The 23,644-nt window shown below is 37.5% G+C and overlaps 3 protein-coding genes across 3 annotated transcripts; all 3 read left to right on the top strand.

Moving 5' to 3' along the window:
* The first annotated feature begins 1,837 nt into the window (after positions 1-1,837).
* LOC114516472 (NACHT, LRR and PYD domains-containing protein 3-like) lies at positions 1,838-7,425 on the top strand. The gene is made up of 3 exons (XM_028535963.1): positions 1,838-4,216; positions 6,514-6,594; positions 7,278-7,425. The coding sequence occupies exons 1-3, from the start codon at positions 1,974-1,976 to the stop codon at positions 7,327-7,329; spliced, it is 2,376 nt and encodes a 791-aa protein (XP_028391764.1). The 5' UTR covers positions 1,838-1,973; the 3' UTR covers positions 7,330-7,425.
* Positions 7,426-10,475: 3,050 nt separating this feature from the next.
* Positions 10,476-11,528, top strand: LOC114516556 (NACHT, LRR and PYD domains-containing protein 14-like). Its single transcript, XM_028536081.1, has 2 exons — positions 10,476-11,382; positions 11,464-11,528. The coding sequence occupies exons 1-2, from the start codon at positions 10,476-10,478 to the stop codon at positions 11,526-11,528; spliced, it is 972 nt and encodes a 323-aa protein (XP_028391882.1).
* A 6,731-nt stretch (positions 11,529-18,259) lies between these two features.
* LOC114516555 (NACHT, LRR and PYD domains-containing protein 1-like) lies at positions 18,260-22,880 on the top strand. The gene is made up of 4 exons (XM_028536080.1): positions 18,260-18,693; positions 19,408-19,491; positions 21,782-22,734; positions 22,816-22,880. Exons 1-4 carry the CDS (start codon positions 18,260-18,262, stop codon positions 22,878-22,880), a joined length of 1,536 nt encoding a protein of 511 aa, XP_028391881.1.
* Positions 22,881-23,644: the final 764 nt, after the last annotated feature.

Here is a 23,644-nt window from a genome sequence, read left to right as displayed (position 1 = left end):
TTGTTGACCAATCTAATAAGCTTTTTGAAATTATCTTCTCCGCATTCTAAAATATCCCAAGAAAAATCCCAAGGTCTTATTCAAAAAATAAAAATCCCAAGATCTTGGGATAAAACTCCAAGGTTTGCAACACTGGTTGTACAAAGGAAGCACCTTTACCACCACCACCCCCCATCCCCCTTTTTTTCTGAAAAAACATCTCAAGTACCCCTACGCGCTCGCCTTTTTTCAGCTGACCTCTATACTATAACTGATTGCAACGTTCTACAGGGTGTCCCAAAAAAGTCCCCTCTATTGAAATCAAGCCTTTCTTAATATTATCTTATTGCCATAATCACCTTACCTACCTTATTGCCTTAATATTATGATAAACCCAATTCAAAGCAAGTCGCTTTATTTGAATGCCTCAACCTAATAACTATTGTAGTCTATTGTCCAACACAAACATTTGCATTCGCAGTCTTAGTGATGGTAACCAATCTGGTGTGGTGCCATTATTTTTGCCGGTGATAAAAAATCAGCATAAATTCCATAATGCACCAAGCTACTATCTTCGTGGTGAACCATTCAGTTTAGTCATAGACTCATAGCGGCATAACCTGTGTATAAGTGACGGAATGAAACAAGCCAGATGTTTACTACTTCCCCAGAATACGCACATGACAGTTTGGAGACAAAAGTCTATGCGACAAAAATAGTCTTGAAACTTGGCTGCAGTTTGCCATTAAAGGCTGTTTTCCACAAGGCGGAAACTAATTGCGCGCGGGAAGAAATTCTCTTTTTACTCCGGCTACCGTAGGTACGCCGGAGTCTTAAAACACCAGCGGCCGGAAGTTTTGGATGTCACAAATGCGACCTACGTTCATGGAGTTAACCGCTTTTTTCTTCGAACGGTTCACGGGCTCACGTCAAAATGGCCGTGGATTATAAACATTGAAAGGATTTAAATTTTGGTTTTTCCATCAAATACTGCGACTGTTTTCCTTGGCATTAGCACTCGTAGTGCGTCGGGTTTTACTCGTAGGATTTTGGCACAATCAGTCGTTAGATCATTGGTGAATATTATAGCTTCGCAGGTTGTATGCATCATATACAATAACTTCGATTTTAATATACTGTATACAGGCTGTGCCTGTTTATTAACTTGATATTTTGTGGAAGATAAACGAACTGGAGAAGCTTTAACAATGTGTGGAAATTTTACATTCGAACTCTAAGCTATTAAAACTCTACAGATGTCACGTATCATTGTTGTCCCCGTTTTATAGCTCATCTATTAAAATAATATTGGTAGCAACAGCTAAATTTTGCCCTCAAGAAAGAACAATATTGCTCTCAGGCATCACAAACCCCTGCCCGGTCTCGTTATTTTGACGGACGCATGTATACGGTACGCCACCTGTGCCGTAGCCGGAGTGTACGCCTGCCCAGGCGTCTTGTTCTTATATAAGCACACGAACCATTGACACGAACTGACAGAAAAATTCTGTCTAGTGGAAAACCACCTTATAAAATAACATGTATACAACGGGTGTTCTGATTGGTCGAAGGCTCGAAGCCCGTGTTTGGATGATTGGATCACGCCATCCAAACACGGAAATCCACAGACCACAATCGAATCTGTATAAAGACAACCTTGTTGTTGTTATTTTATAAAACAATTAGTTAATGGTTGCTCGTGTTTGGATGGCCTGATCCAAACACTTGGGAATGTTGCTTGAGTTAGAAAAACTCTCAAAATCACTCGCCTTCATAAGTGAGATATCTATTGAGATATATCTATCGTCTATGAGTGAGATGCAGACCTTTGTCCAGTTTTATCTCAAGATCAGAAATACATAAATTTCGTGGGTGGTCATTTCTTTATTTATTAATAACCAATCATATGAGTCCTGGAGGGTGTTGGTGCAAAATGGTGCAAATAACAGCAGGGTGGTGGTCAGGTGATCAGGTGTCAAGTACCCTTTACAGACATGGATAGCTGTTTAAAATTGGTTCCAAGTAAATGTTATAACACGTATAGTTCAGTCGTTCTTGCTTTATTTGTAGCAATTGGCGTTGTTCTGGTTGGAATCACCAGTGATTACGAGTCAAGATCAAGTCTAGAATGTGACCCAAACAAGTCTTTTACAAGCACTCTATCGAAGCGGAAGTACGTTGAAACACAGTGTCTTCTTAAATATGGACAAGAATTTCTACCTTCGTTATCTCTCAATGTTCTGATTGTGATAAGTTTTGGACTTGTAGTTATACTCTCTGTGGTCTACGGTTACCTGGTGAAACATAGAGTCGACATTTTCTCAAATAACCGAAACGCAATGACGAGCGTGGGCGGCGTAGAAGAAAGTCATCCACTGTCTGATCACTCTGAAGTATCGCCAGACGAACCAGTGGCCTATCCAGGTAGTGGTCGTTATTTTGTATTTATGGCTTACATAATCCATTTAATCGTATGTCGTATAATACCACTGACAATATTCTCAGCATTTCTCTTAACCTCGTCGAATTTTCCGACCCATTTTAAATGTCCTTTGCCAAATGTGAAAGCAACAACTAGTACTTTCCATGAGAACGTTACATTATCAACTACGAATTCTTCATTTGTGGACTGTACTTATTCAATTGGTGGGGGGAAGCAACAAGTTGTTGTCGGCTTCATCACGATAAATTTTCTCGTCGATGCAGTGACACTCGTTGAGATTGTTTATCTGTTGTGGTCTGCATGGAAGACACCCACTTTCCGTACTGATAAGGAGTTCATTACCGTGTACCTTTTAAGAAAACGTACTAACCCAGACGAACAGGATATAAACTGTATGATTCGAGAAAATATATTCCAAGGTGTATATACTATGAATGACGGGTTAGGAGGGAACGAACGAAAACTGGATGAAATGTTTATCAATGTTATAATTCAAGATGGAAGGGAGCGTGTCAAATATTCTGAAAGAGAATTAATGAAAGGTAGACATGAGATTTACGATATTCAATTGGAAAAGCCCCCTAATTCCAAACCCCTGAACAGTACAACAGAATTATTTCAAGCAGCAGAAGCTGGTAAAGGCCATCCTAGAACGGTTCTTGTGGTTGGCAGACCTGGTATTGGGAAAACCATACTGACTAAGAAAATATCTCAGGAGTGGCAACAAGGTCTACAACAACGCGAAATACCGGAATTCTGGCAGGAAAAGGTTGTACTATTGATTGAATTTCGTAATTTTAACAAGGGAGAAACAAGTCTTCAGGAAATGTTAGATCAGGCTCATGGTCTCAATAAGGCAGTAGATTTGCCCAAGGCCAGGAGACCATATAAATATATTTGCAAGAAACCAAGTAATACCATCCTTGTTTTTGATGGCTTGGATGAACTTCAAGTAGATGATGAGCATTTAACTAGTGGAAAAACTGTAAACAGCCTAAATGAACCTGCTCATATATATCTGATTTTCAAACAGCTGGTGAAGAATAATGAACTATTGCCTGGAGTAACTGTGTTAACCACATCTCGACCCACAGCAGAACGCGCCTACCAAAATCTTAATTTTGATCGACAAGTGGAGATATTGGGTTTTAGTGAGAAACAAATAGAAGAGTTTGTTACCAAATTCTGTTGTAATGACACACAGAAAAATTCAGAAATGTGGAACATAATCAAGGATTCCCCTGAACTTATAAGCTTCTGTTACATACCTGTTAATTGCCAAATAGTGTGCTTGACATTAAATGAAAGCATTGATTTTGGTGAACATGAGGGGAATGATTCCACGAGAATTCCCAAAACAATAACTGAACTGTACAAGAGAGCTATAAAGATTTTGCTGTTAAAACACAATTCAAAAAACAAGAATAAGCCAATAGACGAAAATTATTTGACTGCTGAACTTCCAAAGCAGCTTCAAGAGGACTTGAACAAATTGAAGAGAATTGCAATGAATGGAATGGAAAATGATCAGTTAATTTTTGATAGATCCAGTGATAAATCCTTGGCTGGCTTATCAGATTCTGGTGTTTTCAATAAGTTGAAAAGCAGTGCCGGTAGTCAGGTTATTTTTTCTTTTCTTCATCTTACAATTCAAGAGTTTCTGGCTGCACTACATGTTGTTGATGATCTTGAAAATGTTAAAGGATTTCTAGAAGAGCACATTGCTAAACCCAGGTGGCATTTGGTGATCCAATTTGTAGCTGGGTTACTTGGAGATAGGATGAGAGAGTTAAGGTATGCCTTATTTTTTCTCAAATTATATGCACAAAATTATTTCAGTAACCATATAAGTTCTATTATTATATGTGTATAGAGATTTATGCACAGCAGAATGATGAAATAAAAATCGTATTTCACTGTGTAAATTAATTTCATGCAATTTGATTGGACGTACGATGTTTTTCACGTGTGGAAAAATGCCATGCACGGCTTTTGATTGGACGTACGATATTCTTCACACGTGAAAAATTGTCGAATGTCATTTTGGCGGCAATGTGTTTACATTTTCTTTCAAGATGGCGTCGAAATTTAGGAGTGAGATTCAAAACATAATTCTCATATTCAAGATATTTTTACATTCAGCACATTCTCAAATCTTTCGGAAAGAATGTCTAACTTCTATTAAACAAAATTACGAAGAAACTGAACGGTAATAAATATGTTTTCATGCATAAAGTTTCGATTTTGTTGCTCGCTGTGTTTTTGTATATTAAAAGCGTGTCGTTATCAAATTGATCTCTATACACATTTAATAAACAAATTACTTCATGGTTGGCTCGTTTGTACGATTTTTATTATGCACTCGTTGCGAAGGATCGCAAACTCACTCGTTCGCTGCGCTCACTCGTTCGTATTGCGATCCTTCACAACTCGTTCATAAAAATCGTACGCACTCGCCAACCATGAAGTAATCTCTATTTATATTATGCCTTATTTTGATATCTATATGCATACAAGCTGTGCTAATTGGTGACAAATATAATTTTTTAAAACCTTTTTGTTTTGGAAACACCAAGGGAATTTAGTTTTGCAGAGCTTTCGTCCATAAGCCCAGACCATCATCAATGCTAATCAGACTGTAATTGCAAACACACAAATCTGTTATATAACTAGAAATACATGCATGCAGAAACCCCTCGCCTCGGATTAACAAAATTAGTTAAGCATAGGGATGGTAACATGATTGTTAAAAATTTATGTATGTGAGAAAAAGAAATTGAGAAAAGTGTGGAAATATTTTTCTGCACGTGGAAGCACTGTAGTCATAGCAACTCGCAACGGCCGTATATTTTTAAAGAATCAAAGTTTACCCTCATATTTTTGTGAAAAAATGGCAAAAATACGACAAGATTCTTACCTTTTTCTGGAAGTTAAGTTACTCATCTATAGTCAGTGTTATGGTAAATTATTTTAATTATTAATTACCATGAAATATAACATCAGACGTCTCATACAACTTCCGACGTTTTATGTTACACCTCGATTGGTTTTTGCACGGGAATGTTTTGATTTTCTTTTCTTTTTGTCATTATGAAAACGGAGTTTATAAATGAAATTATAATGTCGTTTACCACATATTACATTCAGATTTATATTGAAATACATTTGAGAATATTAAAGTTGTGTTTACCACAAAAAAATTACTTTTTAAAGCTGTGGATTTTATTATATTTAAATATTATCAAGTGTAAAATCTTCCGACTTTATTATACACGGTGAATTCGGTCAAAAATTTGGTCTTGTTATTTGTTCAACCGTGAAAAGTCCTGACCACATTCGAGTTTCCCTCTAATTTAATTAAAAATACATATATTCTTTATTTTATGAAAACATAAAATTTATAAACTTTATTAAAATTTTGCGAAATGACAGTTATTTATTGACGTCTGAAAATACAAATTTTTGTCTCGACCAATCAAGAGCTTAGTGGTTCACACTGGCGCATGCGCATTACGTAGAAGACCATCCATGGCGTGAGGTCCATTGCATAATGGCGGACAACTTTGATTTCGCATTTGCAAATCGTGGGTGTAAATATCCGAGCGGAATTAGTACCCTCGCACCAGCTCGGGGACTAGTACTAATTCAGCTTTCTTCAAGATTTTCTGTGCATATACTCAAAATAATATTTGTTTAGGATGCACAGTCCTTTAGGAACAACCATGTAGTTATAAACAAACTATTAATTTAAGGTAGAACTTATAACATGAAACCTGTACGTAATAAGCTATGAAACTTTCATATCATCCATATCATAAAACTCAAGAGTGTAAGAGTGAAACCTGTGACAAAAATAATTTTACTGTGCTGGAGCAAGACTTTCTGCACCATTAAACTCAGTGCACTGATTTTTAACAATGGACAAGAAAGCTATTGTAATTCATAGTACAAAGGTAGCTAGTATGAACATGAAAATTCAGATTGTGCTAATGTTTCAAAATTTTTGGTAATTCTTACTTGTATGATACTGTGTGGAATAATAATTTTTCTTTTTTCATATCTTTAATGAATGACTGTTTTTATATCATCAGTTCAACAGAAAATGAAGACAGTGAACAAATTAATAATCCCAAGTGGTATCAGCCAATTCACTGGTTATTTGGAGGATCAAGGTAATAATGTTGCATTTTACTTTCAAGTGCAATAAGTAGTTGTAGCCAGTTCATAAATAATATCATGTTACTTAACCTAACCAAACAGATGATCACAGATCTATTTGTGTGACTAAGATAGAAACTTTTACTTTCTCTTTTGGAATTTTTTCTTGCATTTTGCAAAGGAATGACTTTGAAAGGATACAGGGTTCAATGTTTTTTAAAGCTCGCAGCAAGTTTTTAATTTTTTTTTTATGCAATTTTTTCTTATTGATGTATGCATCGCATGTGTATAGTCCAATTTAATTATCCAAGCAATTTAATTGGCTGACAGCCATGATCATCTATAATAAGAGGACATCTAGAAAGATGCAGTGACATAGCCAGACCTTAAAGAGTTTGGGGGGGGGGTCAGGGGGAGCCGTAAGGCTAGAGTTTCAGCTTGCTTGACAACAACACTGAGTTTCAGGTAAAACAAGCATACTTGAAAGACTTAGTGGATTTACTTAATTTCTCTTGATAAAATTAATTAATTTCAAATAAGTATATATTAGCAATAAATTTTTGGAAAGGGGGGAAGCCACAACTCCCATGACTCCCTCCATGGAAAGACACTTAATAATAATTAACTAATTTAATAGGCAGCCAGGCCAAAGCAACTGCGTTGTACTAACTTTTAATTTTTTAAATTTTTTTATCAGGTCAAAAAGACTTACAGACACTGAAATAATAGAAATTATATGCGAAAGGTAAAACTAATATTCTGCATTTCACTAATATTCAGCCATTTCTGCACTATTTTACAGCTGTAGTTGCATTTTATTATTATAAAAATGACAGATAATATGATTAATTTTCTGATGGTAAATCAATTATGATATTTGGCACTTCACTCGATGCAGGTATATTCTAAAGGTTTAAAGGGTCTTAATTTCAAGCGGAATTATTATACTCAAATTCAAGCCAGGAACAGTTAATGAAAATTGAGTCAACTATAGGTCCTCCGGCAGGAATCGGACCTACGCTTTTGCGATGCCGGTGCAATGCTCTTGCTACTGAGCTACAGAGGAAGCTGACAAGAGCAAGGGTGGTTAATGTGTATAAGATGGTAATGCCTGGAGTAGGTGAGGGTAAATCAGTTATGATTTTTGGCACTTCGATTGGAATTTGAAGTGTGTATAATTCCACTGGAAATTAAGACCCTTAAACCTCTAGAATATACTGTACCTGCATGGAGTGAAGTGCCAAAAATCATAACTGATTTACCCTCACCTATTCCCGGCATCACCATCTTATAGACATTAACCACGCTTGCTCTTGTCAGCTTCTTCTGTAGCTCAGTGGCAAGAGCATTATTATACCGGCATCGCAAAAGCGTAGGTTCGATTCCTGCCGGAGGACCGATAGTTGACTCATTTTTCATCAACTGTTCCTGGCTTGAATTTGAAGTGTGTATAATTCCACTCGAAATTAAGACTCTTTAAACCTTTTGAATAATTTTCTATTCAAAATTCTTTTTTTTGTGTGCATGTTCAGAGGGGTCGAAAAATTTCTTGCAAGTAATTTTTTTCCAATGTAATCAGGGGGTATAATTAGTAGGTGTTAATGTATGATTAGTAGGTGTTAAGTGACAGATGTATGATTGGCAAGGAGTTAGGTGGGGAGTAGTACTGCAGTACGAGATTTTTTAAAAAAAGAAAGTCTGTTGTTAATACCGTGGTTGTTTTAGTACCGTATATTACATTTGATGCCGACGTGACCAGGATGGCAACAGCGACGCGCACATTCAACAAGTATAGCACTTCCCGAGATCTTTTCAAACGGCGATATGGCTACGAAAATTCGGGCTTTGTGCGAAGGCAAACGATTGGAAAGATACGGATATGTTGAAAAGGCTGCCAACTGTGTTGTCCGGGAAAGCCTTTGCGATTTTCTTTTGAGACGCCTCACCGGATTCCCGTTCATCTGAATAAAGTCGTGAACAAACAGTTAGGAAGTGGGCTGATTCAACCTAGCAACAGTCCTTGCGCCTTACCGATCGTATTAGCAGCAAAGAAAGACGGTGATTATCGATTTTGTGTTGACTTCGGCGTGTTGATGCGGTAACCAAGAAGGATGCGCAACCAATGCCCCGTATCGATGACATCCTGGACCAATTGGGGGGGGCACGTCAATCGAGTACCCTAGATCTTGCCTCCGGGTATTGGCAGGTACCCTTAAGACAGGAGGAAAGGGAGAAGACTGCATTTTCGGTGGGGGTAGACCACTACAGGTTCATAGTGATGCCTTTCAGTTTAACCAACGCGTCCCCCACGTTTCAGCGCATGATGGGAAATGTCTTGAAGGGCATGAAGGGGTGCCTCGTCTTCATTGATGACATAATATTTTTTTCCCAGACATGAGAAGAGCTAATTTTTAAATGACGTATTTAATCGTATTCGCGCGGCAGGGTTGAAAGTCAAACGGGAGGAGTGCCAGTTCGCTCAAGAATCAATTGAATTCCTTGGTGACATCGTATCAGCACGAGAGACCGAGCCTGACCCATCGAAGGTTGAAGCGGTGCGAGACTTTGCAACCCCGTCTTCCTTTACCGAAGTTCGTGCATTAATGGGCTGATCGGCATGGCGTCCTACTATCGAAGGTTTATAAAGAATTTCGCGGATATCGCTAAGCCTCTGCACGACATGACTAAAGCCGGGTTACCAAGCAGAGTTCAACTGGACGCAATCAGCGGACAGGTCGTTCAATAAGCTTAAAGTGCCTATACCACTCGTGGGATCTTCATGCATTTGAAAAGAACGTAAAAAGTTAGTTAATATATTAAAAAACTTTTTTTGATTTAGTACAATAATTTCGAAGATACAAGCCTCTAAACTACATCCGGTTCCTGAGTCCCAGGCTCCTGTAAACAATGGGCAGTTACAAATTGAATAGCCGTGTTTAAACCCAGGAGGTTGGGACTCAGGAACCGCAGGTAGTTTAGAGGCTTGTATCTTCGAAATTATTGCTCTAAATCAAAAAAGTTTTTTAATATATTAACTAACTTTTTACGTTTTTTTCAAATGCATAAAGATCCCACAAGTGATATAAGCACTTTGAGGACCGTCTGTGTAAACCAATACTGTCGCTGCCGGACTTCTCTGCTTCCTTCGTTGTATATAAGGACGCAAGCGATTACGGACTTGGTGCTGTCTTGTCGCAACGACAGGGTGAACATGAAATATGTGATCGCGTACGCTAGTCGGACACTGAAAACGGAAAGAAATCCCACTTCATAAGAAATCCCAGCCCGAGTGTAAAAATCGCCGCTTTTAAAAGGGTCAAATGAGTCAAATCCCATCCCCCCAGGAACTAAATCCCATTTCTAGGACCCGTCTCTGTCGTTTTCAGAGCACCGATTACGAAGTTTCCTTGATTTTATAGTCCTAAACTTGTGAAATTTTCTCTCAAAATAATGATCTTTATCTAGATTTCAAGACTGGATGTCAAAGGAGCGATACATTGACGACAGCAATAACAAAAGTTTACTCGTCATAAAATGTGTTTGGGAAATGCAAGAAGATCGCGTCATGGAAATGATTTCGTCGTTTTCGTCTGAAGATGATAATGATGATGATGATGATGATGATGATGATGATGATGATGATGATGATGATGATGATGATGATGATGATGATGATGATGATGATGATGATGATGATGATGATGATGATGATGATGATGATGATGATGATGATGATGATGATGATGATGATGATGATGATGATGATGATGATGATGATGATGATGAAACATTCGCTTTGAAAGATTTAAATATTGCACCAGCAGAAGCTACGGCTTTGTTTAAATTTTTAAGCCACATCAAGAACTTGAAACAGCTTAAAATCGAGTGTTGTACTATGACGAACATTGCTATCCGTGAACTGGCTGAGTTTTTGAAGAAAGATAACCATGGCCTGGCGAGGGGCAACAGCGAACTTACTGAACTAAGTGTAAGTTACAATGATGGTTTAACAGCTGAAGCTGCTGAATTTTTAAGCGATGCTCTGAAAAGTGACAACTGTAAACTTACTGAACTGGATGTAAGCGACAATGATTTATCGGCTGACAGTGCTAAATATTTAAGTGAAGCTTTGAAGACTGACAGTTGTAAACTTACCAAATTAAATGTATCTTGCAATGCTTTAACACCTGATGGTGCTAAATATTTAAGTGATGCTCTGAAGAGTGACAACTGTAAACTTACTAAACTAGATGTAAGTAGCAATGATTTAGCGGCTGACAGTGCTAAATATTTAAGTGATGCTCTGAAAAGTGATAACTGTAAACTGACTAAACTAAATGTAAGTGACAATGTTTTTACAGCTGAAGGTGCTAAGTATTTAAGTGATGCTCTGAAAAGTGACAGCAGTAAACTGACTAAACTAGATGTAAGTCGTAATTATTTAACAGCTGAAGGTGCTGAATATTTAAGTGATGCTATGAAAAGTGACAACTGTAAACTTACTAAACTAGATGTACATGATAATGTGTTTACAGATAAAGGTGCTGAATATTTAAGTGTTGCTCTGAAGAGTGACAACTGTAAACTTACTAAGCTAGATGTCCATGATAATGTTTTCACAGATAAAGGTGCTAAATATTTAAGTGATGCTCTTGAGAATGACAAATGTAAACTTACTAAGCTAAATGTAAGTCACAATGGTTTAACAGCTAAAGGTGCTAAATATTTAAGTGATGCTCTGAACAGTGTCAACTGTAAACTTACTAAACTGAATGTAGGGAGCAATGGTTTTACAGCTGAAGGTGCTAAATATTTAAGTGATGCTCTGAAGAGTGACAACTGTAAACTTACTGAACTGAATGTAAGGAGCAATGGTTTAACAGCCGAAGGTGCTAAATATTTAAGAGATGCAGCTCTGGAGAGTGATGGCTGTAAACTGCTTTGCTAAATGGCCGTGTGTTTTTATGCTGCAAAAAACATTGTTGCAGAAATTAGCCTAACACTCTCACTGAAATGATACTGTATAGTAAAAGTGTAGTAGAAATTGCATGCATAGGGATAGTATCATATAGCATAGGAAACTGAGATAAATTTTGAGGTATAACGTAGCAGCTACCGTAGAAACAGCGGCCCACATAATAGGGACATTAAGACACCAAATCTGCGACGCAGATGCGTGACATGCTAGGAGCCCAGTTTAAATACAGCTCTCGTTCATTGCCACAAAAACACGCGCCGGGGATGAGTTGGCTTTGCATGTCATTGTTTACCACATGGAGCCCAAAATTTTTATGAAATAAAGGCAGTTTTACTTCACGTCCGCGTTGTAGATTTGGCGTATCTTAAGGTCCGTAATAACGTAATCGGTTTGTAGCGGAGCGTACAACTACAGAAAAACATCTTATATAGTCCTGTAGAGGCCCATTAACACTACGCGATTTGTTGTATACGATTCGTACCCTGGCGTATGTGAACGTATGTTCACACGTACAAACGTGAAATTCCGGCATAGGCCCTCTTTTACATCCGTCAGAGTGATAATTTCATACAACTTATCGTGTAGTCTAAATTGCATGATTGAATAGTAAAGCATCCTGTTTTGTTATTATAAATTTAGGTTAAAATCATTGTTGTAGTGTTGTGTATTAGAGCGTGAATTATAGTATCGTGGTTAGACAGTACCATACAGTTTGTTGTAAAGTGTTGAATTCTGAATAAATCATTGTAAAATGATAGGTATAGAGTCCCAGAGTGTGAGATTGTGGAATTGTTTGGAGATTTTCAACAGGCATTGAATATGCTCTTGTTACTTGTTAGGCTGTACAGGGTGTATAAAAAAACGCAAACACTTAATATTCATGAATATCCTCTTTGTTCTACAACACAAAAGACGTTTGGCCCCTGGAATGCGAGAAAGCTTGCAATCATATTCTAGCGGCACAATCGTCGGTAAACAAAGTCGGGTGCGTAAACCAAGGAGCTGAATTGAAAGTATTTAACGAGTAAAATTTTATTTACAATTTATTTTACAAGGTCGACGTTAGCATTCAAGTTATCATGCACGACAATGAAAACTCGTTGTTCGGTTGTTAGCTGGCTGCACCATTTTTAGTTTAGCTGATTTGACTATTAGCAGTTGAACTGTACGATTAGAAGCCATTTTAAAATCCCAGGGGCATAAAATCTCTTTAGATTATGAACAATATGAATCTTAGAATATTAAGTGGTTGCGTTTTTTTTGAGACACCCTGTATATTAGAAGGAAAATTAGCAAATTATTGAGACAATCAATGTGCCAAATACATTACTGGGACAAAAGATGAGATGCCATTTTTTTAGTCAAATTGGAATTTGTATCTCTTACCAATGGATTTAATAAATCAGTTTGGATTGATTTAAAAGGACAGTCACTGTTTGTAGTTCTGACTAATATGTAGCCCATATGTTGCTGAGATGATTTATAAAGTGATGATAGAACCAACCATTTGTTATTGCAGCAATCTGTTTCTTAGTATATCTAACACGCAAATTCCCGGATTCAACAAATTCAAGATCGCGCTTTTAAAATCGTTCACAGGAAAAATGAAACCGTAAACCGCTGGTGCTCTATAAGAAATGTGATGAAACAACATTGTGTACAAGAAGTCTTTAAAAGTTTAAATGGTCTCGCACCTGAGGTCTTTAACGGCACCTTTGAAAAAATTTCCCATCAAAAGGAAACAAGAGGGAACAATTCAAAATTGCGATTACCAAAAGTAAAAACTGAATCTGGACGAAAAATGTTTTCATTTCAAGGTGCTCTAGTTTTTAATGACTTACCGGAAGAACTAAGGAATGAGATATCTATTTTAAATTTTAGGCAGAAATGTAAATCGTTTTTTATGGATTCGTAGGATATTAAACAACCACGTCTATAATTGATAAGGACTTTTCTAACATCTACTTTATAAACTCTATTTAGACAATATATTAATATTTTATAATTTTATTATAGTTTTTTAATACTTAGTTTAACAGGTCCTTGAATGATAGCAGCTATACTCTGGTTAGCTGATCAAGTAAACCTGTATAAATATTGTATATTATTATTATTATTATTAAGCTCTTATTCATTTTTATAAATGTGTATTCTTATAGCTAGTAAAACATCTCAACTGTCTCTTTTAGTGCATGAGAAAGAGCAAACCCATACAGGGTGGTACGCTTTAGATACGCTTTTTTCCTTTATTTGTTCGCGTTACAGCTAGGCCCTGGGGACGAGGATGACCTATACTCTTCCACAGTCCCTCACCTGTGTGCACGCTATTGGCACCTTCCTTCCCATAATTCTTGCGCGGCCACAGCTTTCTCACAGACAATGATCTTTCCATCTCATCAAGCTCTAAATAACCGCTGGAAATCTTTTTCCCAGTTTCATTGAATAAATCAGCCAAAATATTGGTCGGCGCTTTGGTTGGTGGAACAGTAGCCTTTCCATAAGACAGGATTTCAGGATTCAAATCTTTCATTGCCTTCTGCTATTTGCGTTCTGCAACATCTTCCCAAGAGGTACGGGCTTGATTTTGAAGCTGTTTGCGATAGTCAGAATCAGAGATAAACGACCGTCTCTTATCTCTCTTGTCTTCTTCATTCACCTCCTCTATAACGGCCGTGTAATAGTTTGGATGGATGAAGAACAAATATTTAGTCGGCGTAGATGAAGCCGTGTCGCCATTGTCGGTTGCCTTGTAATGCCAACACTTAGCGCCAGTACTGAGGACAAGGGATATCAACACTGAACGCATTACATGCAGCCATTAGTGCAAAATGATAAAATTCTTTTGGGGTCTTCTTTTCTGATCGTATCGTATTGCTATAGCATTAAACAGACAATCATTCGACACATTACCTTCCAAAATTTTCAGTTTCAATATTGATGCTTTGTCGTATTGTCTTAACGATCCACCTCGTCGACACTCCTAAATAAACACGAGATTAATTTCGCTCAGGAAAGAAAGCTAGCTCGGTACCAGGTCTGGATCACCTCCTAATAAAACAACCCCTGAACGAGGACATTGCCGTTGTTGTAACAATTTTTACATCCATTTTTAAAGCTGACCAACAATAGCCGGGCGGCCAGTATAAAAGTCGCTTTTCTCAATATGCTGAGCGCATTAAGATCAATAGATAATAAAACATCTCAGCATCTGTTGTACACAGTGTTGCCAAGTCAGTTTCCCCAAAAATCCTAACATAGCTCCCAAAAAATCCCAAGATTCCCTATTTTCCCCCAAAAAATCCCAAGATCTGTTTCATTAGTTTTCAGGTCCCCTGATCGGGCGAAGTGTTCAGCCATTCGCTAACCGAAGCCCGGTACAGTTAACTGTGGTTAAAATAAATCAATGCAATGTCGCAATAGGTAGATTTTAGATCAATTGACTCTAAATCAACCTACTTGTTAAGAGGGGCTTAAGTCGAAAATCGAGAAGAATATTTATCTTGTATATTTAATGATACGATGGGATCCCGTTGATCTTGCTGTTGACCAATCTAATAAGTATTTTGAAATATATTATCTTCTCTGCATTCTAAAATATCCCAAGAAAATCCTAAGGTCTAATTCAAAAAATAAAAATCCCAAGAAAATCCCAACAGCCTCAAAAAATCCCAAGATCGTGGGATAAAACCACGGTTCAGGTAACACTGGTGGTACAAAGGAAGCACTTTTACCCCCCCCCTTCTTTTGAAAAAAAATTCCAAGTACCCCCGCGCGCTCGCCTTTTTTCAGTGACATCTATATTATAACTGAATGCAACGTTATACAGGGTGTCCCAAAAAAGTCCCCTTTATTGAAATCAAGCCTTTGTTAAATAATATTACCTTATTGCCATAATCACCTTACCTTACCCTATTGCCTTAATATTATGATAAACCCAATTGAAAGCAAGTCGCTTTATTTGAATGCCTCAACCCATATCTCAACCTAATATCTATTGTAGTTAATTGTCCAACACAAACATTTGCATTTGCAGTTTTAGTGATGGAAACCAATCTGGTGTGGTGCCATTATTTTTCCCGGTGATAGGAAATCAGCATAAATTCCATAAGGCACCAAGCTACCATCTTCGTGGTGAACCATTCAGTTTAGTCATAGACTCATAGCGGCATAACCTGTGTATAGGTGACGGAATTAAACAAGCCAGATGTTTGCTACTTGCCCAGAATACGCACATGACAGTTTGGAGACAAAAGTCTATGCGACAAAGACAGTCTTGAAACTTGGCTGCAGTTTGCCATTAAAGGCTGTTTTCCACAAGGCGGAAACTAATTGCGCGCGGGGAGAAATTCTCTTTTTCTTATATAAGCACATGAACCATTGACACGAACCTGACAGAAAAATTCTGTCTAGTGGAAAACCACCTTATTAAATAACATGTATATAACGGGTGTTCTGATTGGTCGAAGGCTCGAAGCCCGTGTTTCGATGATTGGATCAGGCCATCCAAACACGGAAATCTACAGACCACAATCGAATCTGGAAGACAACGTTGTGTTGTTGTTATTTTATAAAACAATTAGTTAATGGTTGCTCGTGTTTGGATGGCCTGATCCAAACACTTGGAAATGTTGCTTGAGTTAGAAAAACTCTCAAAATCACTCGCCTTCATAAGAGATATCTATTGAGATATATCTATGAATGAGATGCAGACCTTTGTCCAGTTTTTATCTCGAGATCACAAATACATAAATTTCGTGGGTGGTCATTTCTTTATTAACCAATCATATGAGTCCTGGAGGGTGTTGGTGCAAAATGGTGCAAATAACAGCAGGGTGGTGGTCAGGTGATTAAATCAGTCACATCTTCTGACAAGGAATCAAATACCCTTTACAGACATGGATAGCTGTTTAAAATTGGTTCCAAGTAAATGTTATAACACGTATAGTTCGGTCGTTCTTGCTTTGTTTGTAGCAATTGGCGTTGTTCTGGTTGGAATCGCGAGTGATTACGAGTCGAGATCAAGTCTAGAATGTGATCCAAACAAGTCTTTTACAAGCACTCTATCGAAGCGGAAGTACGTTGAAACACAATGTCTTCTTAAATATGGACAAGAATTTCTACCCTCATTACCTCTCAATATCCTGATTGTGATAAGTTTTGGACTTGTGGTTATACTCTCTGTGGTCTACGGTTACCTGGTGAAACGTAGAGTCGACATTTTCTCAAATAACCCAAACGCAATGACGAGCGTGGGCGGCGTAGAAGAAAGTCATCCACTGTCTGATCACTCTGATGTATCGCCAGACGAACCAGTGGCCTATCCAGGTAGTAGTCGTTATTTTGTATTTATGGCTTACATAATCCATTTAATCGTATGTCGTATAATACCACTGACATATTCTCAGCATTTCTCTTAACCTCGTCGAATTTTCCGACCCATTTTAAATGTCCTTTGCCAAATGTGAAAGCAACAACTAGTACCTTCCATGAGAACGTTACAATATCAACTACGAATTCTTCATTTGTGGACTGTACTTATTCAATTGGTGGGGGAAGCAACAAGTTGTTGTCGGCTTCATCACGATAAATTTTCTCGTCGATGCAGTGACACTCGTTGAGATTGTTTATCTGTTGTGGTCTGCATGGAAGACACCCACTTTCCGTACTGATAAGGAGTTCATTACCGTGTACCTTTTAAAAAACGTACTAATCCAGACGAACAGGATATAAACTGTATGATTCGAGAAAATATATTCCAAGGTGTATATACTATGAATGACGGGTTAGGAGGGAACGAACGAAAACTGGATGAAATGTTTATCAATGTTATAATTCAAGATGGAAGGGAGCGTGTCAAATATTCTGAAAGAGAATTAATGAAAGGTAGACATGAGATTTACGATATTCAATTGGAAAAGCCCCCTAATTCCAAACCCCTCAACAGTACAACAGAATTATTTCAAGCAGCAGAAGCTGGTGAAGACCATCCTAGAACGGTTCTTGTGGTTGGCAGACCTGGTATTGGGAAAACCATACTGACTAAGAAAATATCTCAGGAGTGGCAACAAGGTCTACAACAACGCGAAATACCGGAATTCTGGCAGGAAAAGGTTGTACTATTGATTGAATTTCGTAATTTTAACAAGGGAGAAACAAGTCTTCAAGAAATGTTAGATCAGGCTCATGGTCTCAATAAGGCAGTAGATTTGCCCAAGGCCAGGAGACCATATAAATATATTCGCAAGAAACCAAGTAATACCATCCTTGTTTTTGATGGCTTGGATGAACTTCAAGTAGATGATGAGCATTTAACTAGTGGAAAAACTGTAAACAGCCTAAATGAACCTGCTCATATATATCTGATTTTCAAACAGCTGGTGAAGAATAATCAACTATTGCCTGGAGTTACTGTGTTAACCACATCTCGACCCACAGCAGAATGTGCCTACCAAGATCTTAATTTTGATAGACAAGTGGAGATATTGGGTTTTAGTGAGATACAAATAGAAGAGTTTGTTAGAAAATTCTGTTGTGATGACACACAGAAAAGTTCAGAAATGTGGAACATAATCAAGGATTCCCCTGAACTTATAAGCTTCTGTTACATACCTGTTAATTGCCAAATTATGTGCTTGACATTAAATGAAAGCATTGATTTTGGTGAACATGAGGGGAATGATTCCAGGAGAATTCCCAAAACAATGACTGAACTGTACAAGAGAGCTGTAAGGATTTTGCTGTTAAAACACAATTCAAAAAACAAGAATAAGCCAATAGACAAAAATTATTTGACTGCCGAACTTCCAAAGCAGCTTCAAGAGGACTTGAGCAAATTGAAGGGAATTGCAATGAATGGAATGGAAAATGATCAGTTAATTTTTGATAGATCCAGTGATAAATCCATGGCTGGATTATCAGATTCTGGTGTTTTCAATAAGTTGGAGAACAGTACTGGTCGTCAGGATATTTTTTCTTTCCTTCATCTTACAATTCAAGAGTTTCTGGCTGCACTACATGTGGTTGATGATCTTGAAAATGTTAAAGGATTTCTAGAAGAGCACATTGATAAACCCAGGTGGCATTTGGTGATCCAATTTGTAGCTGGGTTACTTGGAGATAGGATGAGAGAGTTAAGGTATGCCTTATTTTCCTCAAATTAAATGCACAAAATACTTTAGTAGCCATATAAGTTCTATTATATTATGCCTTATTTTGATATCTATATGTATGCAAGCTGTGCTAATTGGTGACAAACATATTTTTTTAAAACCTTTTTGTTTTTGGAAACACCAAGGGAATTTAGTTTTGGAGAGCATTCAGTCCATAAGCCCAGACCATCATCAATGCTAATCAGACTGTAATTGCAAACACACAAATCTGTTATATACCAGTGCTAATTCAGCTTTCTTCAAGATTATCTGTGCATATACTCAAAACAATATTTGTTAAGGATGGACAGTCCTTTAGGAACAACCATGTAGTTATAAACAAACTATTAATTTAAGGTAGAACTTATAACATGAAACCTGTAAGTAATAAGCTATGAAACTTTCATATCATCCATATCATAAAACTCAAGAGTGTTAAAGTGAAACCTGTGACAAAAATAATTTTGCTGTGCTGGAGCAAGACTCTCTGCACCATTAAACTCAGTGCACTGATTTTTAACAATGGACAAGAAAGCTATTGTAATTCATAGTACAAAGGTAGCTAACTAGTATGAACATGAAAATTCAGATTGTGCTAATGTTTCAAAATTTTTTGGTAATTCTTATTTATATGATTCTGCGTAGAATAATCATTTTTCTTTTTTCATATCTGTAATGAATGACTGTTTTTATATCATCAGTTCAACAGAAAATGAATACAGTGAAGAAATTAATAATCCCAAGTGGTATCATCGGCCGATTTACTGGTTACTTAGAGGATCAAGGTAATAATTTTGCATTTTAGTTTCAAGTGCAATAACTAGTTGTAGCCAGTTCATAAATAATATCATATAACTTAACCTAACCTTAACCTAGCAATATTTGGGACATACCTTTTCCTAGTGACTAAGATAGAAACTTTTACTTTCTCTTTTGGAATTTTTTCTTGAATTTTCAAAGGAATGACTTTAAAAGGATACAGGGTTCGACATTTTTTAAAGCTCGCAGCAAGTTTTTAATTTTTTAATTTTATGCAATTTCTTCTTATTGATGTATGCATCGCATGTGTATAGTCCAATTTATCCAAGCAATTTCATTGGTCCAGGGCCATGATCATCTTTAATAAGAGGTCACCAGAAATATGATGTGACATAGCCAGACCCTAAAGAGGGATGGGGGGGGGTAGGGGAGCTGTAAGGCTAGAGTTTCAGCTTGCTTGACAACAACACTGAGTTTCAGGTTAAACAAGCATACTTGAAAGACTGAGTGGATTTACTTAATTCCTCTTATTAAATTAATTCATTTCAAAGTAAGTATATATTACCAATAAATTTTTCAAAGGGTGGAAGCCACAACTCCCATGAATGTCTCCCTGGAAAGACAGTTAGTAATAATTAACTAATTTAACAGGCACCCAGGCCAAAGCAACTGCGTTGTACTAACTTATTTACGAAATTATTCTATTATAATTTTACTTCAGTTGTATCAAATCAGTTATCAGATTTAATTCCTTATCAGGTCAACAAGACTTACAGACAGTGAAATAATAGAATGTATATGCAAAAGGTAAAACTAATATTCTGCCTTTCACTAATATTCAGCCATTTCTGCACTGTTTTACTACAGTTGTGTCATTTTATGATAGTATGATTAATTTTCTATTAAAAATTTATTTTTTGAGTGTGGATGTTCAGAGGGTTTAACCAACGCGTCCCCCACGTTTCAGCGCATGATGGGAAATGTTTTGAAGGGGAAGGAAGGGGTGCCTCGTCTTCATTGATGACATAATATTTTTTTCCGAGACGTGGGAAGAGCACCAGCTAATTTTGAATGACGTATTTAATCGTATTCGCGCGGCAGGGTTGAAAGTCAAACGGGAGGAGTGCCAGTTCGCTCAAGAATCAATTGAATTCCTTGGTGACATCGTATCAGCACGAGAGACCGAGCCTGACCCATCGAAGGTTGAAGCGGTGCGAGACTTTGCAACCCCGTCTTCCTTTACCGAAGTTCGTGCATTAATGGGCTGATCGGCATGGCGTCCTACTATCGAAGGTTTATAAAGAATTTCGCGGATATCGCTACTCTCCAAGCAGAGTTTAACTGAACGCCATCAGCCGACAGGTCGTTCAATGAGCTTAAGGACCGTCTGTGTACCACGCCATGCAATACCACCTATGCAATATAGTCGCTGCCGGACTTCTCTGCTCCCTTCGTTGTATATAAGGACGCAAGCGATTGCGGACTTGGTGCTGCTTTGTCGCAACGGCAAGGTTAAAGGCCGACACAGACCGCACGCGATGCGGCAACGCGACGCGAATTTTGAGTTTTCAGAAGCATATAAACTAAATTCTGGAAGCAAAATTTGGAAACTATGGACGCTAGAGCAGTTAAAATGTTTTATTGTTATGCAATATACAAGAATATTATGATCGTTTAAAATTTTTTTGATTTTGAAAAATTAAAAACGTTGAAAATTCGCGCCGCGTTGCCAATTCGCGTCCGGTCTGTGTCGGCCTTAACATGAATATGTGATCGCGTACGCTAGTCGGACACTAAAAGCGAAAAGAAATTCCACTTCATAAGAAATCCCAGTCCGAGTGTAAAAATCGCCGCTTTTAAAAGGGTCAAATGAGTCAAATCCCATCCCCCCAGGAACTAAATCCCATTTCTAGGACCCGTCTCTGTCGTTTTCAGAGCACCGATTACGAAGTTTCCTTGATTTTATAGTCCTAAACTTGTGAAATTCTCTCTCAAAATAATGATCTTTATCTAGATTTCAAGACTGGATGCCAAAGGAGCGATACATTGACGACAGCAATAACAAAAGTTTACTCGTCATAAAATGTGTTTGGGAAATGCAAGAAGATCGCGTCATGGAAATGATTTCGTCGTTTTCGTCAGAAGATGATGATGATGATGATGATGATGATGATGATGTGATGATGATGATGATGATGATGATGATGATGATGATGATGATGATGATGATGAGGATGTTGATGATGATGAAACATTCGCTTTGAGAGGATTAAATATTGCACCGGCAGAAACTACGGCTTCGTTCAAATTTTTAAGCCACATCAAGAACTTGAAAAAGCTTGAAATCGAGCGTTGTACTATGACGAACATTGCTATCCGTGAACTGGCTGAGTTTTTGAAGAAAGATAACCATGGCCTGGCGAGGGGCAACAGTGAACTTATTGAACTAAATGTAAGTTACAATGATGGTTTATTAACAGCTGAAGCTGCTGAATATTTAAGCGATGCTCTGAAAAGTGACAACTGTAAACTTACTAAACTAGATGTAAGTAGCAATGATTTAACAGCTGACAGTGTTAAATATTTAAGTGAAGCTTTGAAGACTGACAGCTGTAAACTTACCAAATTAGTTATAAGTGGCAGTGCTTTAACACTTGAAGGTGCTAAATATTTGAGTGAGGCTCTGAAGAGTGACAACTGTAAACTTACTGAACTAGATGTAAGTAGCAATGATTTAGCGGCTGACAGTGCTAAATGTTTAAGTGATGCCCTGGAGAGTCGCAACTGTAAACTTACTAAACTAGATGTAAGTGACAATGTTTTTACAGCTGAAGGTGCTAAATATTTAAGCGATGCTCTGAAAAGTGATAGCAGTAAACTGACTAAACTAGATGTAAGTGGTAATTATTTTACAGCTGAAGGTGCTAAATATTTAAGCGATGCTCTGAAGAGTCGCAACTGTGAACTTACTGAACTAGATGTACATGACAATATGTTTACAGATAAAGGTGCTGAGTATTTAGGTAATGCTCTGAAGAGTCATAACTGTAAACTTACTAAGCTAGATGTCCATGATAATGTTTTCACATATAAAGGTGCTAAATATTTAAGTGAGGCTCTTGAGGATGACAACTGTAAACTTACTGAGCTAGATGTAAGTAGCAATGGTTTAACAGCTGAAGGTGCTAAATATTTAAGCGATGCTCTGAAAAGTGACAACTGTAAACTTACTGAGCTATATGTAAGTAGCAATGGTTTAACAGCTGAAGGTGCTAAATATTTAAGTGATGCTCTGAAAAGTGACAACTGTAAACTTACTGAGCTATATGTAAGTGACAATGGTTTAACAGCTGAAGGTGCTAAATGTTTAAGAGATGCAGCTCTGGAGAGTGATGGCTGTAAACTGTTTTGCTAAATGGTATGTTCTTGTGGCTGCAAAAGACATTGTTGCAGAAATTAGGCTCTCACTTAAATGATACTGTATAGTAAAAGTGTAGTAGAAATTGCATGCATAGGGATAGTATCATATAGCATAGGAAACTGATATAAATTTTGAGGTATATAACGTAGTAGCAACCGCAGAAACAGCGGCCCACATAATAGGGACCTTAAGGAACACCAAATCTGCGACGGCAGATGCGTGACATGTTAAGAACCCAGTTTACATACAGCTCTCGTTATTGCCACAAAAACACACGCCGGGAATGAGTTGGCTCTGCATGTCGTTGTTTACCACATAGAGCCCAAAATTTTTATCAAATGAAGGCAGTTTTACTTCACGTCCGCGTTGTAGATTTGGCGTATCTTAAGGTCCGTAATAACGTAATCGGTTTGTAGCGGAGCTAAAACTACAGAAAAACATCTTATATAGTCTTGTAAAGGCGCATTAACACTACGCGATTTGTCGTATACGATTCGTACCCTGGCGTATGTGAACGTGTGAACACACGTACAAACGTGACACCCTGAACAATATGAATGACGATTGTTGCATAGGCCCTCTTTTACATCCGTCAGAGTAATAATTGCATACAACTTATGGTGTAGTCTAAATTGCATGATTGAATAGTAAAGCATCCTGTTTTGTTATTATAAATTTAGGTTAAAATCATTGTTGTAGTGTTGTGTATTAGATCGCGAATTATAGTATCGTGGTTAGACAGTACCATAGAGCTTGTT

Source organism: Dendronephthya gigantea, unplaced genomic scaffold, assembly GCF_004324835.1.
Source record: "Dendronephthya gigantea isolate DGI-Jeju-01 unplaced genomic scaffold, DenGig_1.0 000006F, whole genome shotgun sequence".
Lineage (NCBI taxonomy): Eukaryota > Metazoa > Cnidaria > Anthozoa > Malacalcyonacea > Nephtheidae > Dendronephthya > Dendronephthya gigantea.
This window is presented reverse-complemented; position numbering and strand designations above follow the sequence as displayed.